Genomic DNA, 16,337 nt, shown 5'->3' with positions numbered 1-16,337 from the left:
CGTCTCAACTATGCGTACTGTTCACACACTGTGTCCCTACAGTCTCAACTATGCGTACTGTTGACACATTGCGTCCATACAGTCTCAACTATGCGTACTGTTCACACACTGTGTCCCTACAGTCTCAACTATGCGTACTGTTGACACATTGCGTCCCTACAGTCTCAACTATGTGTACTGTTCACACATTGTGTCCCTACAGTCTCAACTATGCGTACTGTTGACACATTGTGTCCCTACAGTCTCAACTATGTGTACTGTTGACACATTGTGTCCCTACAGTCTCAACTATGTGTACTGTTCACACATTGTGTCCCTACAGTCTCAACTATGCGTACTGTTGACACATTGCGTCCCTACAGTCTCAACTATGTGTACTGTTCACACATTGTGTCCCTACAGTCTCAACTATGCGTACTGTTGACACATTGTGTCCCTACAGTCTCAACTATGTGTACTGTTGACACATTGTGTCCCTACAGTCTCAACTATGCGTACTGTTCACACATTGCGTCCCTACAGTCTCAACTATGTGTACTGTTGACACATTGCGTCCCTACAGTCTCAACTATGTGTACTGTTCACACATTGTGTCCCTACAGTCTCAACTATGCGTACTGTTCACACATTGTGTCCCTACAGTCTCAACTATGTGTACTGTTCACACATTGTGTCCCTACAGTCTCAACTATGCGTACTGTTCACACATTGCGTCCCTACAGTCTCAACTATGCGTACTGTTCACACATTGTGTCCCTACAGTCTCAACTATGCGTACTGTTGACACATTGCGTCCCTACAGTCTCAACTATGCGTACTGTTGACACATTGTGTCCCTACAGTCTCAACTATGCGTACTGTTCACACATTGCGTCCCTACAGTCTCAACTATGCGTACTGTTGACACATTGCGTCCCTACAGTCTCAACTATGCGTACTGTTGACACATTGCGTCCCTACAGTCTCAACTATGTGTACTGTTGACACATTGCGTCCCTACAGTCTCAACTATGCGTACTGTTGACACATTGCGTCCCTACAGTCTCAACTATGCGTACTGTTGACACATTGCGTCCCTACAGTCTCAACTATGCGTACTGTTCACACATTGTGTCCCTACAGTCTCAACTATGCGTACTGTTCACACATTGTGTCCCTACAGTCTCAACTATGCGTACTGTTCACACATTGCGTCCCTACAGTCTCAACTATGCGTACTGTTCACACATTGTGTCCCTACAGTCTCAACTATGCGTACTGTTGACACATTGCGTCCCTACAGTCTCAACTATGCGTACTGTTCACACATTGTGTCCCTACAGTCTCAACTATGTGTACTGTTCACACATTGCGTCCCTACAGTCTCAACTATGCGTACTGTTGACACATTGCGTCCCTACAGTCTCAACTATGCGTACTGTTGACACATTGTGTCCCTACAGTCTCAACTATGCGTACTGTTCACACATTGTGTCCCTACAGTCTCAACTATGCGTACTGTTGACACATTGCGTCCCTACAGTCTCAACTATGCGTACTGTTCACACATTGTGTCCCTACAGTCTCAACTATGCGTACTGTTGACACATTGCGTCCCTACAGTCTCAACTATGCGTACTGTTCACACATTGTGTCCCTACAGTCTCAACTATGCGTACTGTTCACACACTGTGTCCCTACAGTCTCAACTATGCGCACTGTTCACACATTGTGTCCCTACAGTCTCAACTATGCGTACTGTTGACACATTGTGTCCCTACAGTCTCAACTATGCGTACTGTTGACACATTGCATCCCTACAGTCTCAACTATGCGTACTGTTGACACATTGCGTCCCTACAGTCTCAACTATGCGTACTGTTCACACATTGCGTCCCTACAGTCTCAACTATGCGTACTGTTCACACATTGTGTCCATACAGTCTCAACTATGCGTACTGTTGACACATTGTGTCCATACAGTCTCAACTATGCGTACTGTTGACACATTGTGTCCATACAGTCTCAACTATGTGTACTGTTGACACATTGCGTCCCTACAGTCTCAACTATGCGTACTGTTGACACATTGCGTCCCTACAGTCTCAACTATGCGTACTGTTCACACATTGCGTCACTACAGTCTCAACTATGCGTACTGTTGACACATTGCGTCCCTACAGTCTCAACTATGCGTACTGTTGACACATTGCGTCCCTACAGTCTCAACTATGCGTACTGTTCACACATTGTGTCCCTACAGTCTCAACTATGCGTACTGTTCACACATTGCGTCCCTACAGTCTCAACTATGCGTACTGTTCACACATTGTGTCCCTACAGTCTCAACTATGTGTACTGTTCACACATTGCGTCCCTACAGTCTCAACTATGTGTACTGTTCACACATTGCGTCCCTACAGTCTCAACTATGTGTACTGTTCACACATTGCGTCCCTACAGTCTCAACTATGCGTACTGTTCACACATTGTGTCCCTACAGTCTCAACTATGCGTACTGTTCACACATTGCGTCCCTACAGTCTCAACTATGTGTACTGTTCACACATTGCGTCCCTACAGTCTCAACTATGCGTACTGTTCACACATTGCGTCCCTACAGTCTCAACTATGCGTACTGTTCACACATTGCGTCCCTACAGTCTCAACTATGCGTACTGTTGACACAATGGTTCAGGATCGGCCGCTTTGGGGCTGCAAGTAAAGTAAATCATAAGCTTGTAGAAATTCTCTCTCTTTCTCTTTTTTTTTACAACTGTGTCAATCAACGTTTGTGTAGATGGTGAGAGATATATGTAGATGTTTCTGTGCATGTCTGCAGGTCGATTTATACTTGTCTGTCTGGATGCCTGCCTGTAATGTCTCTATTCAGTCACTTTCTGGCGGTGCGTCCCAAGCGTGCACTACACGACCAATGTAAGACTTGCGTGCCATCCCCGTCTTCGCGCATCAGAACCTTTTCACCAAGAGAGGGATAGTTGCGACTGTTCAGTATAGTGAAACGTTGGATGGACGTGTCTCTGGTTGTCTAGGACTGTTCAGTATAGTGAAACGTTGGATGGACGTGTCTCTGGTTGTCTAGGACTGTTCAGTATAGTGAAACGTTGGATGGACGTGTCTCTGGTTGTCTAGGACTGTTCAGTATAGTGAAACGTTGGATGGACGTGTCTCTGGTTGTCTAGGACTGTTCAGTATAGTGAAACGTTGGATGGACGTGTCTCTGGTTGTCTAGGAATTGTCTCGCCTTCACGTTGTGGTTTGACTCATTTTGACGAATCGCGGCGTGATCACTCACCGTCCCTCGGTGTCTCGGTGCCTGTGCATTCTCCATTCAATGATTGTCCCCAAGGGACTCGCGTCGCTTGTAGAACTGTGAAGCTCACCACTTCAATTCATCAACTTTTCACAATCCCATATTTTTATCACAAAACAAAACGTTTCCCGATGCTTAGAAAAAGTGGAAGTGGATTGATGCTCTTGTCACATGTAACAGCCTGAGATGTGGGACGATTGATGCTCTTGTCACATGTAAAAGCCTGAGATGTGGGACGATTGATGCTCTTGTCACATGTAACAGCCTGAGATGTGGGACGATTGATGCTCTTGTCACATGTAACAGCCTGAGATGTGGGACGATCGCAACCACACAAAAAAGATACCCGACAGACAATAGTTTTCGTGAGTGCCAAGCGCTTGTAGTTGGGGTTGGGGGGAGGGAGGGGGGGGGGGGGGCTGAAAAAAGGGAAGAAAAACTAGAAGGCATGCAGCAGGTTGCCATCGATCAGCCTGAAGAGCAAGATGTCTGCCGGGTTACCTCCCCCTGGAAACGTGATGGCGCATCACTCGCTAATTGCTTCGCACCCCGTCTCCCTCACGTACCCCCCCCCCCCCCCACACACACACACACACCTTTCCTACACATCCACACGCCCTTTGCTTGTTCAGTTCTATTCTCAGCAGAAGTGGTTCGCTCACATTCTCACGTGTTGAGAAAAAAAAGTGTGTTCGGGGTGCAATTATTGTTTTGCAACAGTTTCCATCGTTTTATAGTTTTTTGCAAGACTTTTACATTGAACGGTTTATATTGTACTTGGACAGCAGACCCATCTTTACAAACTGAGGGGGGCGGGGGACTGACTGAATTATTAACACAAAAATGAGGGCGAACAAAAAAAGAGATAGAGAGATTTCCAATGGCCAAGAACCAAAAGGCATTATATTGCTCGTGCAACACACGAACAGAGTTGTCTGCGCAACTGAGTGCCCGGTTTTTAGCCAGGGTTTTACATCGTGTTTTATGGTCAGCCTGGTGGTCCAGAAATGACTGGTCAGGGGGACACAGGGCAACAGTCTCTGTGATGGCTCGGTTTCAATGTTATGGCTTGATGTCTTCTGATGTTTGGCATTTTAGCTGTGTGACATGATAGCGCGGATCCTTAAGGGACTCTCTCTCTCTCTCTCTCTCTCTCTCTCTCTCTCTCTCTCTCTCTCTCTCTCTCTCTCTCTCTCCCTCTCCCTCTCTCTCTCTCTCTCTCTCTCTCTCTCTCTCTATCTCTATCTCTATCTCTATCTCTCTCTCTCTCTCCCTCTATCTCTCTCTCCCTCCCTCCCTCCCTCGTCTCCTCCTTTTAATTCCCCTTCTCCATTTATCTGAGTTGGGCAACCTTCAACGCCTGAAGTCATGACCTCATCAGCCCAGTAATCACGTGACTTGTTATCCTTGCATGAAGAGATAGTAATAAAAACAGTTCATCACGTGTGTTTCAAGCACTGGAACAAAACAGACATAAATCACAACATGAAGTGATATCTTCTGTCCGTGATGCTCAGACAAGCATGCACGGAAATGATTCCCCAAGTTAGAGACGCATTCGTCAGACCCAGAAAGGCATTTGTCACGGCATGGTGATCGTCCCCTTTTCAGGTTGTAATGGAGAGGGGTGAGAGGCCATTTTGGTTTTGCCATCTTGTCCTAGAAAGAACAAGTGTTGCTAAAACTGTACTCACAAAGCTCTGGTATGGGTTGTGTGCTATTTGAATCAGATTTTGATTGTTCTAGACTTTGTTCTCTGTGTCACCTTTTTGTGTTACCGTCCTTTTTCTTCATTCTATATTTTTCTCCATTTTCCCGCTTGTTTTTGTTGTTTTTGATTTTTTTTTCTCAACCATGTGTACTCCATTCTGCAAAATGTGTTCTGGCAGTCACTGCAGTTGAATTTCCGTAATATTTGGCTGCACAACTTGCTGTCTTGCTTGTTGGGAAATTAAGTACACTGAACAATCTGTGACCTGGCCCATCAGACCATGCAATTTGAATTAACTGCCTCACTTTCTTCTTTCTCAAAGGCCAAGGAAAGGGAGACATTATATTACTGCACTTCAAATTATCATCAGCAAGAGTATGCATGACCTTATGTGAAAGCATTTCATCAGTCTCTCTAACCGTTCGGCATTTCATCACTCTCTCTAACCGTTCGCCTCCTCTCTCTAACCGTTCGCCTCCTCTCTCTAACCGTTCGCCTCCTCTCTCTAACCGTTCGCCTCCTCTCTCTAACGGTTCGCCTCTGCAGTGGAGGCACAACAAGGTGTATACAACTCGCTGATGTCATACCGTCTTCTTTGAACTAACTCTTCAGGGTTTTGTCCTTTCCAAAGGTCACTGAAAGGGAGACACAACTGCAGGATTTGATTTCCCAAAGTATCCTTGCCACCTTGAATGAAGGTATCCTATTCAGTCCACTAACCAGTCCCCTCCTCTCTGTGTTTCAGTCCACTGACCAGTCCCCTCCTCTCTGTGTTTCAGTCCACTGACCAGTCCCCTCCTCTCTGTGTTTCAGGACTTGCAGGCGGAAGTGGAGGCGCAACAAGGTGTGTACGACTCCCTGACGTCCACCGGCAACCAGTTGGTCCCCACCATGGGCGCCCCTGACGCTCAGAAACTGCAGAGTCGGCTGGAGGAGATGAACCGACGATGGCTGCACCTCATGACCAAGTCCATGGAGATCAGGTAAAGGACGCTGTCTCTGTGTGTGGATAACTTCTGCTCCTTTGGGTCGGTGTTACAATCGCTTTCACAGTGACTGCTTCATGCACTGCTTCTAGTGACTGCTTCTAGTGACTGCTTCTAGTGACTGCTTCTAGTGACTGCTTCTAGTGACTGCTTCTAGTGACTGCTTCTAGTGACTGCTTCTAGTGACTGCTTCTAGTGACTGCTTCTAGTGACTGCTTCTAGTGACTGCTTCTAGTGACTGCTTCTAGTGACTGCTTCTAGTGACTGCTTCTAGTGACGGCTTCTAGTGACGGCTTCTAGTGACGGCTTCTAGTGACGGCTTCTAGTGACGGCTTCTAGTGACGGCTTCTAGTGACGGCTTCTAGTGACGGCTTCTAGTGACTGCTTCTAGTGACTGCTTCTAGTGACTGCTTCTAGTGACTGCTTCTAGTGACGGCTTCTAGTGACGGCTTCTAGTGACGGCTTCTAGTGACGGCTTCTAGTGACTGCTTCTAGTGACTGCTTCTAGTGACTGCTTCTAGTGACGGCTTCTAGTGACGGCTTCTAGTGACGGCTTCTAGTGACTGCTTCTAGTGACTGCTTCTAGTGACTGCTTCTAGTGACTGCTTCTAGTGACTGCTTCTAGTGACTGCTTCTAGTGACGGCTTCTAGTGACGGCTTCTAGTGACGGCTTCTAGTGACTGCTTCTAGTGACTGCTTCTAGTGACTGCTTCTAGTGACTGCTTCTAGTGACTGCTTCAAGTGACTGCTTCTAGTGACTGCTTCTAGTGACTGCTTCTAGTGACTGCTTCTAGTGACTGCTTCTAGTGACTGCTTCATGCACTGCTTCTAGTGACTGCTTCTAGTGACTGCTTCTTGTGACTGCTTCTGGTGACTGCTTCTAGTGACTGCTTCTAGTGACTGCTTCTAGTGACTGCTTCTAGTGACTGCTTCTAGTGACTGCTTCTAGTGACTGCTTCTAGTGACGGCTTCTAGTGACGGCTTCTAGTGACGGCTTCTAGTGACGGCTTCTAGTGACTGCTTCTAGTGACTGCTTCTAGTGACTGCTTCTAGTGACTGCTTCTAGTGACGGCTTCTAGTGACGGCTTCTAGTGACTGCTTCTAGTGACGGCGTCTAGTGACTGCTTCTAGTGACTGCTTCTAGTGACTGCTTCAAGTGACTGCTTCTAGTGACTGCTTCTAGTGACTGCTTCTAGTGACTGCTTCTAGTGACTGCTTCTAGTGACTGCTTCTAGTGACTGCTTCATGCACTGCTTCTAGTGACTGCTTCAAGTGACTGCTTCTAGTGACTGCTTCTAGTGACTGCTTCTAGTGACTGCTTCTAGTGACTGCTTCTAGTGACTGCTTCTAGTGACTGCTTCATGCACTGCTTCTAGTGACTGCTTCTAGTGACTGCTTCAAGTGACTGCTTCTAGTGACTGCTTCTAGTGACTGCTTCTAGTGACTGCTTCTAGTGACTGCTTCTAGTGACTGCTTCTAGTGACTGCTTCATGCACTGCTTCTAGTGACTGCTTCTAGTGACTGCTTCAAGTGACTGCTTCTAGTGACTGCTTCTAGTGACTGCTTCTAGTGACTGCTTCATGCACTGCTTCTAGTGACTGCTTCAAGTGACTGCTTCTAGTGACTGCTTCTAGTGACTGCTTCTAGTGACTGCTTCTAGTGACTGCTTCTAGTGACTGCTTCTAGTGACTGCTTCATGCACTGCTTCTAGTGACTGCTTCTAGTGACTGCTTCTAGTGACTGCTTCTAGTGACTGCTTCTAGTGACTGCTTCTAGTGACTGCTTCTAGTGACTGCTTCTAGTGACTGCTTCTAGTGACTGCTTCATGCACTGCTTCTAGTGACTGCTTCTAGTGACTGCTTCTAGTGACTGCTTCTAGTGACTGCTTCATGCACTGCTTCTAGTGACTGCTTCTAGTGACTGCTTCTAGTGACTGCTTCTAGTGACTGCTTCTAGTGACTGCTTCTAGTGACTGCTTCAAGTGACTGCTTCTAGTGACTGCTTCTAGTGACTGCTTCATGCACTGCTTCTAGTGACTGCTTCTAGTGACTGCTTCTAGTGACTGCTTCTAGTGACTGCTTCATGCACTGCTTCTAGTGACTGCTTCTAGTGACTGCTTCTAGTGACTGCTTCTAGTGACTGCTTCTAGTGACTGCTTCAAGTGACTGCTTCTAGTGACTGCTTCTAGTGACTGCTTCTAGTGACTGCTTCTAGTGACTGCTTCTAGTGACTGCTTCTAGTGACTGCTTCTAGTGACTGCTTCTAGTGACTGCTTCTAGTGACTGCTTCTAGTGACTGCTTCTAGTGACTGCTTCTAGTGACTGCTTCTAGTGACTGCTTCTAGTGACTGCTTCAAGTGACTGCTTCTAGTGACTGCTTCTAGTGACTGCTTCTAGTGACTGCTTCTAGTGACTGCTTCTAGTGACTGCTTCTAGTGACTGCTTCAATTGACTGCTTCTAGTGACTGCTTCTAGTGACTGCTTCTAGTGACTGCTTCAAGTGACTGCTTCTAGTGACTGCTTCTAGTGACTGCTTCAAGTGACTGCTTCTAGTGACTGCTTCTAGTGACTGCTTCAAGTGACTGCTTCTAGTGACTGCTTCTAGTGACTGCTTCATGCACTGCTTCTAGTGACTGCTTCAAGTGACTGCTTCTAGTGACTGCTTCTAGTGACTGCTTCATGCACTGCTTCTAGTGACTGCTTCTAGTGACTGCTTCAAGTGACTGCTTCTAGTGACTGCTTCTAGTGACGGCTTCTAGTGACTGCTTCTAGTGACTGCTTCTAGTGACTGCTTCTAGTGACTGCTTCTAGTGACTGCTTCTAGTGACTGCTTCAAGTGACTGCTTCTAGTGACTGCTTCTAGTGACTGCTTCATGCACTGCTTCTAGTGACTGCTTCTAGTGACTGCTTCTAGTGACTGCTTCTAGTGACTGCTTCTAGTGACTGCTTCTAGTGACTGCTTCTAGTGACTGCTTCTAGTGACTGCTTCAAGTGACTGCTTCTAGTGACTGCTTCTAGGTGTTCTCCCTCTTTCAGTCCCCCTTCTCTTTTGATCTTGTGTCTCTTACTCTCGACCCTGTCTTCTTTATGCCTCTTCTTCAAGCTCTCTCAACCATTCTCTTGCACAACCAATTGACCTGTTGTGTACGTACATGTAGATAGGCATATTCTTTGCAAAATCATGTCTTTGAAAAATATTTACTAAAATGAAGACAAGCCATGAAAATCTAAATCACAAGGGAATGTCTAATTGTATGCATGCATTCGAGGAAAGGGTGTACATCCACAAGATTGAAACTTTGATGCTGACAGGAACATTGACATACATAATTGGAGATTGATAATTGTGCAATGTATTTCATTGTCACGCTGTGTCCCAACTGACAGAGGTCGGCTGGAGACGAGTGGAGATTGATAACTGTGCAATGTATTTCATTGTTACGCTGTGTGTCAACTGACAGAGGTCGGCTGGAGACGAGTGCCGAGCAGTGGCAGCACTTGCTGCGAACGCTACAGACGCTGATGGGCTGGGTGACGCAGCGACAGCAGGAACTACAGCAGCAACAGCCGGTGGGTGGCGACCTCGCCAGCGTCACGCGACAGTCCAACGAAAACAGGGTATGCCAGCACTCTCAATTTGTACCACCTATGTTTCATGACTTTAGTGAGGTGTCAGTTGTGGGGGTTGGATTGGGTTTAGCAGTCTCCCTGTATAGCCCCTTGTCACATTCGCTGTCTCACTGAACGAATCTCAAAATGTGTGATGTCACTTCCACATGGCTGTTTCTGGATAAATTGTCAGTTAAGAAAAATATTACTGTTGAATTAAAACCTGCATTTCAAAGAGCTAGCCCTAAATTGTCTGAGATATACGAGTCAATTTGGATGCATTTGAATCTGTCATCAAATAAAAGCTGGCAGATTCGACATTAGCTGTGAATGTTAATGTGCCGAAGCAATTATGTCTGTGCACTCCATAACACTCGCATAAAAATGACAAGTACTGTCGGTCAGGCTGGCACTACCAGCAAAGAACAGATGATTCAAGGGGGATTACTGTAGTCTGCCTCACAACAGTGATAAAGAAGCACAGAATTGTCTCCCTTGGCATTTTGACTTTCCTGCATTGGAAAATAAGGATGATATTAGGGGCTTGTCTATCATTGGGTCCTGTGGGAAATAGCGGTCTTCCAGACAAATATTTCATGGACAAAATGTGATTACAGCCACCCTTAGAAAGAGCGAGGAAGGGGGAATAGTTTGAGCTTCACATGAGATTGAGTTCAAGTTTGTTGCACTTTGCTTTTGTGAGTTAGATGTCAGTGTGACCCAGAAGGGTAATCATGTGTGTCTGCCTCTGTGTGTGTTGGTCTCTGTGGCCACTGATGGTACAGACCCCCCCTTTTAAGACTCACTGCCTTTTAAGACCTTGTTTTCTAAGACTGTTCAAAACCAGCTGTGTCAATGTACCCCCATTTTAAGATCTGGCCCTCCTTTTTAAGATTTGATTTTCTCAGATTTGTTTAGGTGTTAAAAGGGGGGTTCCACTTTATCAATTTTTGTACCAACTTGAATTTAATTTGAATTTTAATCATTGTTAATTAAGCCCAAGTCTCGTGGGCAGGGTCATGCAAACCACGTAATTGCCTTAACAATGTTCAAGTGGCATCTGAATATAATGGACTCGGGGCAAAATAATCTGTAGATTGACTTTCCTGCTCTGAATTAAGCATTCATTTCTATGTAACTTGATGACTGAAGATTGCGTTGTTGTGTTGTGTGCAGCATCTACAGAGCCAGCTGAACGTCAAGCGGCCGCTGGTAGAGCAATGTCTGGAGGCCGGTCGCTTCTATCTCAGGGAGGAAGCTGGCCACCACCGTCTGTCTGGCGATAGCCCCGACACTGCCACAGGTGTGAACATTTGTCTGTCTGTCTATCCATTTGTCCTGTCTGTCTGTCTGTCTGTCTGTCTGTCTGACAGCAGTGTCCGCTTTTATCTCTGTCTGCTGATAGCGCTGACACTGCCACAGGTGTGAACATTTGTCTGTCTGTCTATCCATTTGTCCTGTCTGTCTGTCTGTCTGTCTATCCATTTGTCCTGTCTGTCTGTCTGTCTGTCTGTCTGTCTGACAGCAGTGTCCGCTTTTATCTCTGTCTGCTGATAGCGCTGACACTGCCACAGGTGTGTTTGTAGTAACTATGGAAATCTGTCTGTCTGTGTTTGTTTGTTTGTCTGTGTGCACATGTATCCTGTCGGAGTGTCTGTCCATCTGTCTGCCTGTCGGAGTGTCTGTCCATCTGTCGGAGTGTCTGTCCATCTGTCGGAGTGTCTGTCCATCTGTCGGAGTGTCTGTCCATCTGTCTGCCAATAGTGGTGACAGCTGCCACAGGTGAGTTTGGGTTGTTTGTGTGTCTGTCTGTGTCTGTCTGTCTGTATGTGTGTCTGTCAGTGTGTCTGTTTGTGTCTGTTTGTCTGCATGTCTGTCTGTCTGCATGTCTGTCTGTCTGTCTGTCTGTCTGTGTGTCTGTCTGTGTGTCTGTTTGTCTGTGTGTGTGTCTGTCTGTCTGTCTGTCTGTCCGTTTGTAAAACTGTGTGTGTGTGTGTCTGTCTGTCTGTGTGTCTGTCTGTCTGTTTGTCTGTGTGTCTGTTTGTTTGTTTGTATGTGTGTCTGTCTGTCTGTATGTGTGTCTGTCAGTGTGTCTGTTTGTGTCTGTTTGTCTGCATGTCTGTCTGTCTGCATGTCTGTCTGTCTGTCTGTCTGTCTGTGTGTGTGTGGGGGAGAGAGAGAGAAAGATGTGCTTGCACCTCTGTGTTTATGTGTGTTGTGCGTGCTTGCAGTGTGTGTTGGCATGTCAGAAGGAATGTTGATAAGATGCCATACAGCCATAAGGGCAACAGGTGTGAATCAAGGTAACCAGGTGGCTTCCTGATCTGGCAAACCGCTGCAGCTCAAAATATATATCGCGGTGTATTAATGAGTGTGCCATCTTGGACAAAGACTCGAGAACTTGTGTCTCAGTGTTTAAGGAAGTTGTACTGGAGCGTTATTATGTTCTTCTGTGGATTGATTTGCAGACTTCTAAAAGTCTTTTAGTTTATATGCTTGGCAGTTAGAAAGACTGTGTTTGTGATGGTGGGTAAATCTCTGAATGTGTATTTATAGATTTGCGTTTATGGATCAGATATCATGGAAAGTGGACTTGTTGTACCTGCCATGGTATATATGTATCAGTATTGATGATCATTATTTTTTGCCAAATATTTTTCCATTATTGGAATGCTAAAGTTATGTACATTTTGATTACAAGATATCAAAACCACAGATGAAAAGATTATTGCCACAGAAGTCCCTGGTGGGAATTGTAATGCAGTCGGTGAATGTTTGTAGGATTAAGGGGCAATCAGCACAATTACATGAATAATTAATTTGTTCATGTGAACATTTGTGGTTTTGGCTCTTCAAAGCCTGTGACTCAAGGATGATCGATCCTATTTCACGCTTGACGTTTCTTGTCTGAAGCACTAGGAAAATATGATGTGATACTTTGTGAGAGCAAAAGTGAAATAGACCATGAAGACTCCTGAATTTAAATTGAGTGGACTTTTCAACTTATACGCTACAGCTTAAGTGATAAAATCACTGAATCCTTAATTTGAGTGGTTACAGAAGTCAACGTTAAACTACTGATGCTGGTACCTCCACCATTGTATGCTCTGTCTGGGATAGGAGCTCTGAAGTCTGTCACTGTCATAAATTTGTCAGTCTGTGATGAATATTGTGGTGGACTGGATGTCATTCTGCTAGCTCCACGTATAGTTCTCCTGGCTTGTAAGTTGGCATACTGAAATCTGTCACTCTTGAGATGAGTTCTGAACAATAATGTTTCATTTCTTTTGATGAATTATAGCTTTGTTGCAAATGACAGGTGTGTACTGGCACTCATTGTGATAACTGTAAGTGAGGAGTGTTTGTTTGCAACCCCAGACGAGGCGAGTGGGGGCGAGGGGTCATCGGAGAAGGACGCCCAACAGCTGATCAGCAAGATCAGTCAGCAGGTGACCCAGCTGGACAAGCGGTGGACTGACCTCAACGTCCACACCGGACACTGGCAGGGCAGGCTGGACGAGGTGCTCGAGGTCAGTAGCTTTCATTTGTTGGTTTTTCTGTCTATATTCTTTCATTTTTCTCTCTGTACATCATTTGTTTGTTTTTCTCTACATCGTTTTTTTCTTTCTCTATACATTGTTCGATGTAATAAATTTGTGATTAATTCTGGTGAATTTAGGACATGAAGTTAGCATTCATAGTAGAACTAGAGTTTATATAGGAATAAACTGGTCCTGTTTTTGAGCTGAACTTTAATTTTCGAAATATGGCTTTTATTTAACAACTGGATATGTTTCTGGCTTTCTTATGTTTATCAGTGAACATGTTCCTGCATGGCTACGCGTGTACAACACAGAAACTGTTTATAAATACATTTCATTGAAATGGATGAGTGTTATATTACGCTTTCAATCAAATTAGATCGGCTCCCTCAAACCATGTTCCAGTTTGTGAGTTTTGATCTAATGTTATCATCCTGTTTGTTTGACAGAGAATGACCTTGTTCCACGAAGCAATGGATGACCTTGACCAGAGGTTGACGACGGCGGAGAGGGAGAAAGTGTCATGGCAACAAGTGGGCGACATCCTCATCAAAGAACTGCAGGGAGAGATTGATGTCACCAAGGTGCGTGTGCTGAATGCTGTTGACAGCTTAGCAAGGAGACTTTGAACTGGCCTGCTGTGTGTCTGTTGTGTTGGTATGCATATGTGGCCAAGTCTGAAAGCTGCAATTCTGACAGTTTGGTAAATCCATCATGACAATACACTGTACATCACGTGCCGTCATTACCATCCTGAATAAGTCAGCGACAGCTAGGCTGCCGGAAATTTGAGACAGAATTGACCACAACTGGTTTCTCTTGTGTTTTCTTTTTGTGTTGAAGTTTGCTAAACATTCTGATTATTTCCTCTAGTGAAGCAACTCTTCTTGTCACAGTCACCCAGCATCCACAGCAAGTCATTCTATGAATGAATGAAGCTAATATTTAGAATGTTGCTGTGGATTCTTGGTGACTGTGAAAAGAAGAGTTGCTTCCCTTCAAGTGTTGATACTGTCTTATGAAGAACTGTAACATGGGCAGCTGTGAAACATCTGATGACATCATCATTGTTAGGAGAAATTTACAGCAAAAACGATGCTTTGCCACTTCTTCATCTTAACTTGTGACTGGTGAGATTGTTCAAGATATTTATGAAGTTTCAATATTTGCATGCCTCTGCTGAGTCAATAATGAAATTATGTTAATTTCAGTAACACCGTTACCGAACTTTACTGTGTACATGAGATCGCTAAAAACACTACCATGCAGACACTTGTAATAATATGATGTTTGTTGTTTATGATGATATTGGTATTCGGAGGCTAAAGCATATAGGTTCAAACTCTCAGCCACATCAATAGAACATCTGACGAATATAAATTCTATAGGTTAATTCATGGTAATTAAAGAGCGAAAAGGAAAAGCAGCATACCGTACCAGAGCTTGGTACAGAGTGAAACTGATTAGCATAAGGCAAAGTAAGGGTGCTGGGCGCATGATGTACTCTTATTGAGTCACTTGAGAAAAAGTGACTATGTAATCGGTCAGTGTTAGTCTGTCCGGCCGGCCGGCCGGCCGTCCGGCCGGCCGTCCGTAGACACCACCTTAACGTTGGACTTTTCTCGAAACTATCAAAGCGATCGGGCTCATATTTTGTTTATTCGTGACCTCCAATGACCTCTACACTTTAACGATGGTTTCGTTGACCTTTGACCTTTTTCAAGGTCACAGGTCAGCGTCAAAGGAAAAATTAGACATTTTATATCTTTTCTCGGAAACTATCAAAGCGATCGGGCTCATATTTTGTTTAGTCGTGACCTCCAATGACCTCTACACTTTAACGATGGTTTCGTTGACCTTTGACCTTTTTCAAGGTCACAGGTCAGCGTCAAAGGAAAAATTAGACATTTTATATCTTTGACAAAGTTCATCGGATGTGATTGAAACTTTGTAGGATTATTCTTTACATCATAGTATTTACATCTGTAGCCTTTTACGAACGTTATCAGAAAAACAAGGGAGATAACTAGCCTTTTCTGTTCGGCAACACACAACTTAACGTTGGGCTTTTCTCGGAAACTATAAAAGTGACCGGGCTCAAATTTTATGTGAACGTGACTCATTGTGTTGTGAATAGCAATTTCTTCCTGTCCATCTGATGCCTCATATAATATTCAGAACTGCGAAAGTGACTCGATCGAGCGTTTGCTCTTCTTGTTTTTACTAATGATACCAGACCAAGGGGAAGTGAGAAAGTGGTCAGTTAGGAGAGTCGATCTGGGTGGCGGCACAGTTGACAATACTACAAGACTGAGATTCACTGTGTGCATGAGATCATTAAAGTCACTACCAGAGACTGTGATTTCACTGTGTGTATGAGATGGTTAAAGTTACTACCAGAGACTGTGATTTCACTGTGTGTATGAGATCGTTAAAGTTACTACCAGAGACTGTGATTTCACTGTGTGTATGAGATCGTTAAAGTCACTACCAGAGACTGTGATTTCACTGTGTGTATGAGATCGTTAAAGTCACTACCAGAGACTGTGATTTCACTGTGTGTGTATGAGATCGTTAAAGTCACTACCAGAGACTGTGATTTCACTGTGTGTATGAGATCGTTAAAGTCACTACCAGAGACTGTGATTTCACTGTGTGCATGAGATCGTTAAAGTCACTACCAGAGACTGTGATTTCACTGTGTGCATGAGATCGTTAAAGTCACTACCAGAGACTGTGATTTCACTGTGTGCATGAGATCGTTAAAGTCACTACCAGAGACTGTGATTTCACTGTGTGTATGAGATCATTAAAGTCACTACCAGAGACTGTGATTTCACTGTGTGTATGAGATCGTTAAAGTCACTACCAGAGACTGTGATTTCACTGTATACATGAGATCGTTAAAGTCACTACCAGAGACTGTGATTTCACTGTGTGTATGAGATCATTAAAGTCACTACCAGAGACTGTGATTTCACTGTGTGCATGAGATGGTTAAAGTCACTACCAGAGACTGTGATTTCACTGTGTGTATGAGATGGTTAAAGTCACTACCAGAGACTGTGATTTCACTGTGTGCATGAGATCGTTAAAGTCACTACCAGAGACTGTGATTTCAGTGTGTGCATGAGATCGTTAAAGTCACTACCAGAGACTGTGATTTCACTGTGTGCA

At 44.7% G+C, this 16,337-nt stretch overlaps 1 protein-coding gene across 2 annotated transcripts in view; it reads left to right on the top strand.

Moving 5' to 3' along the window:
* LOC138963298 (dystrophin-like) overlaps positions 1 to 16,337 on the top strand; it is a 411,116-nt gene that overhangs the window by 340,427 nt on the left and 54,352 nt on the right. For both annotated transcript variants that reach the window (XM_070335362.1, XM_070335361.1), the window contains exons 45-49: positions 5,838 to 6,007; positions 9,471 to 9,627; positions 10,795 to 10,921; positions 12,997 to 13,148; positions 13,610 to 13,744. In XM_070335362.1, coding sequence (XP_070191463.1) covers positions 5,838 to 6,007; positions 9,471 to 9,627; positions 10,795 to 10,921; positions 12,997 to 13,148; positions 13,610 to 13,744 — 741 coding nt within the window. The remainder of the gene's footprint in view (positions 1 to 5,837; positions 6,008 to 9,470; positions 9,628 to 10,794; positions 10,922 to 12,996; positions 13,149 to 13,609; positions 13,745 to 16,337) is intronic.

The sequence above is a fragment of the Littorina saxatilis genome, linkage group LG3 (assembly GCF_037325665.1).
Source record: "Littorina saxatilis isolate snail1 linkage group LG3, US_GU_Lsax_2.0, whole genome shotgun sequence".
Classification (NCBI taxonomy): Eukaryota; Metazoa; Mollusca; class Gastropoda; order Littorinimorpha; family Littorinidae; genus Littorina; species Littorina saxatilis.
Note: the sequence above shows the minus strand (reverse complement) of the source record. Positions and strands in the feature narration are given on the sequence as shown.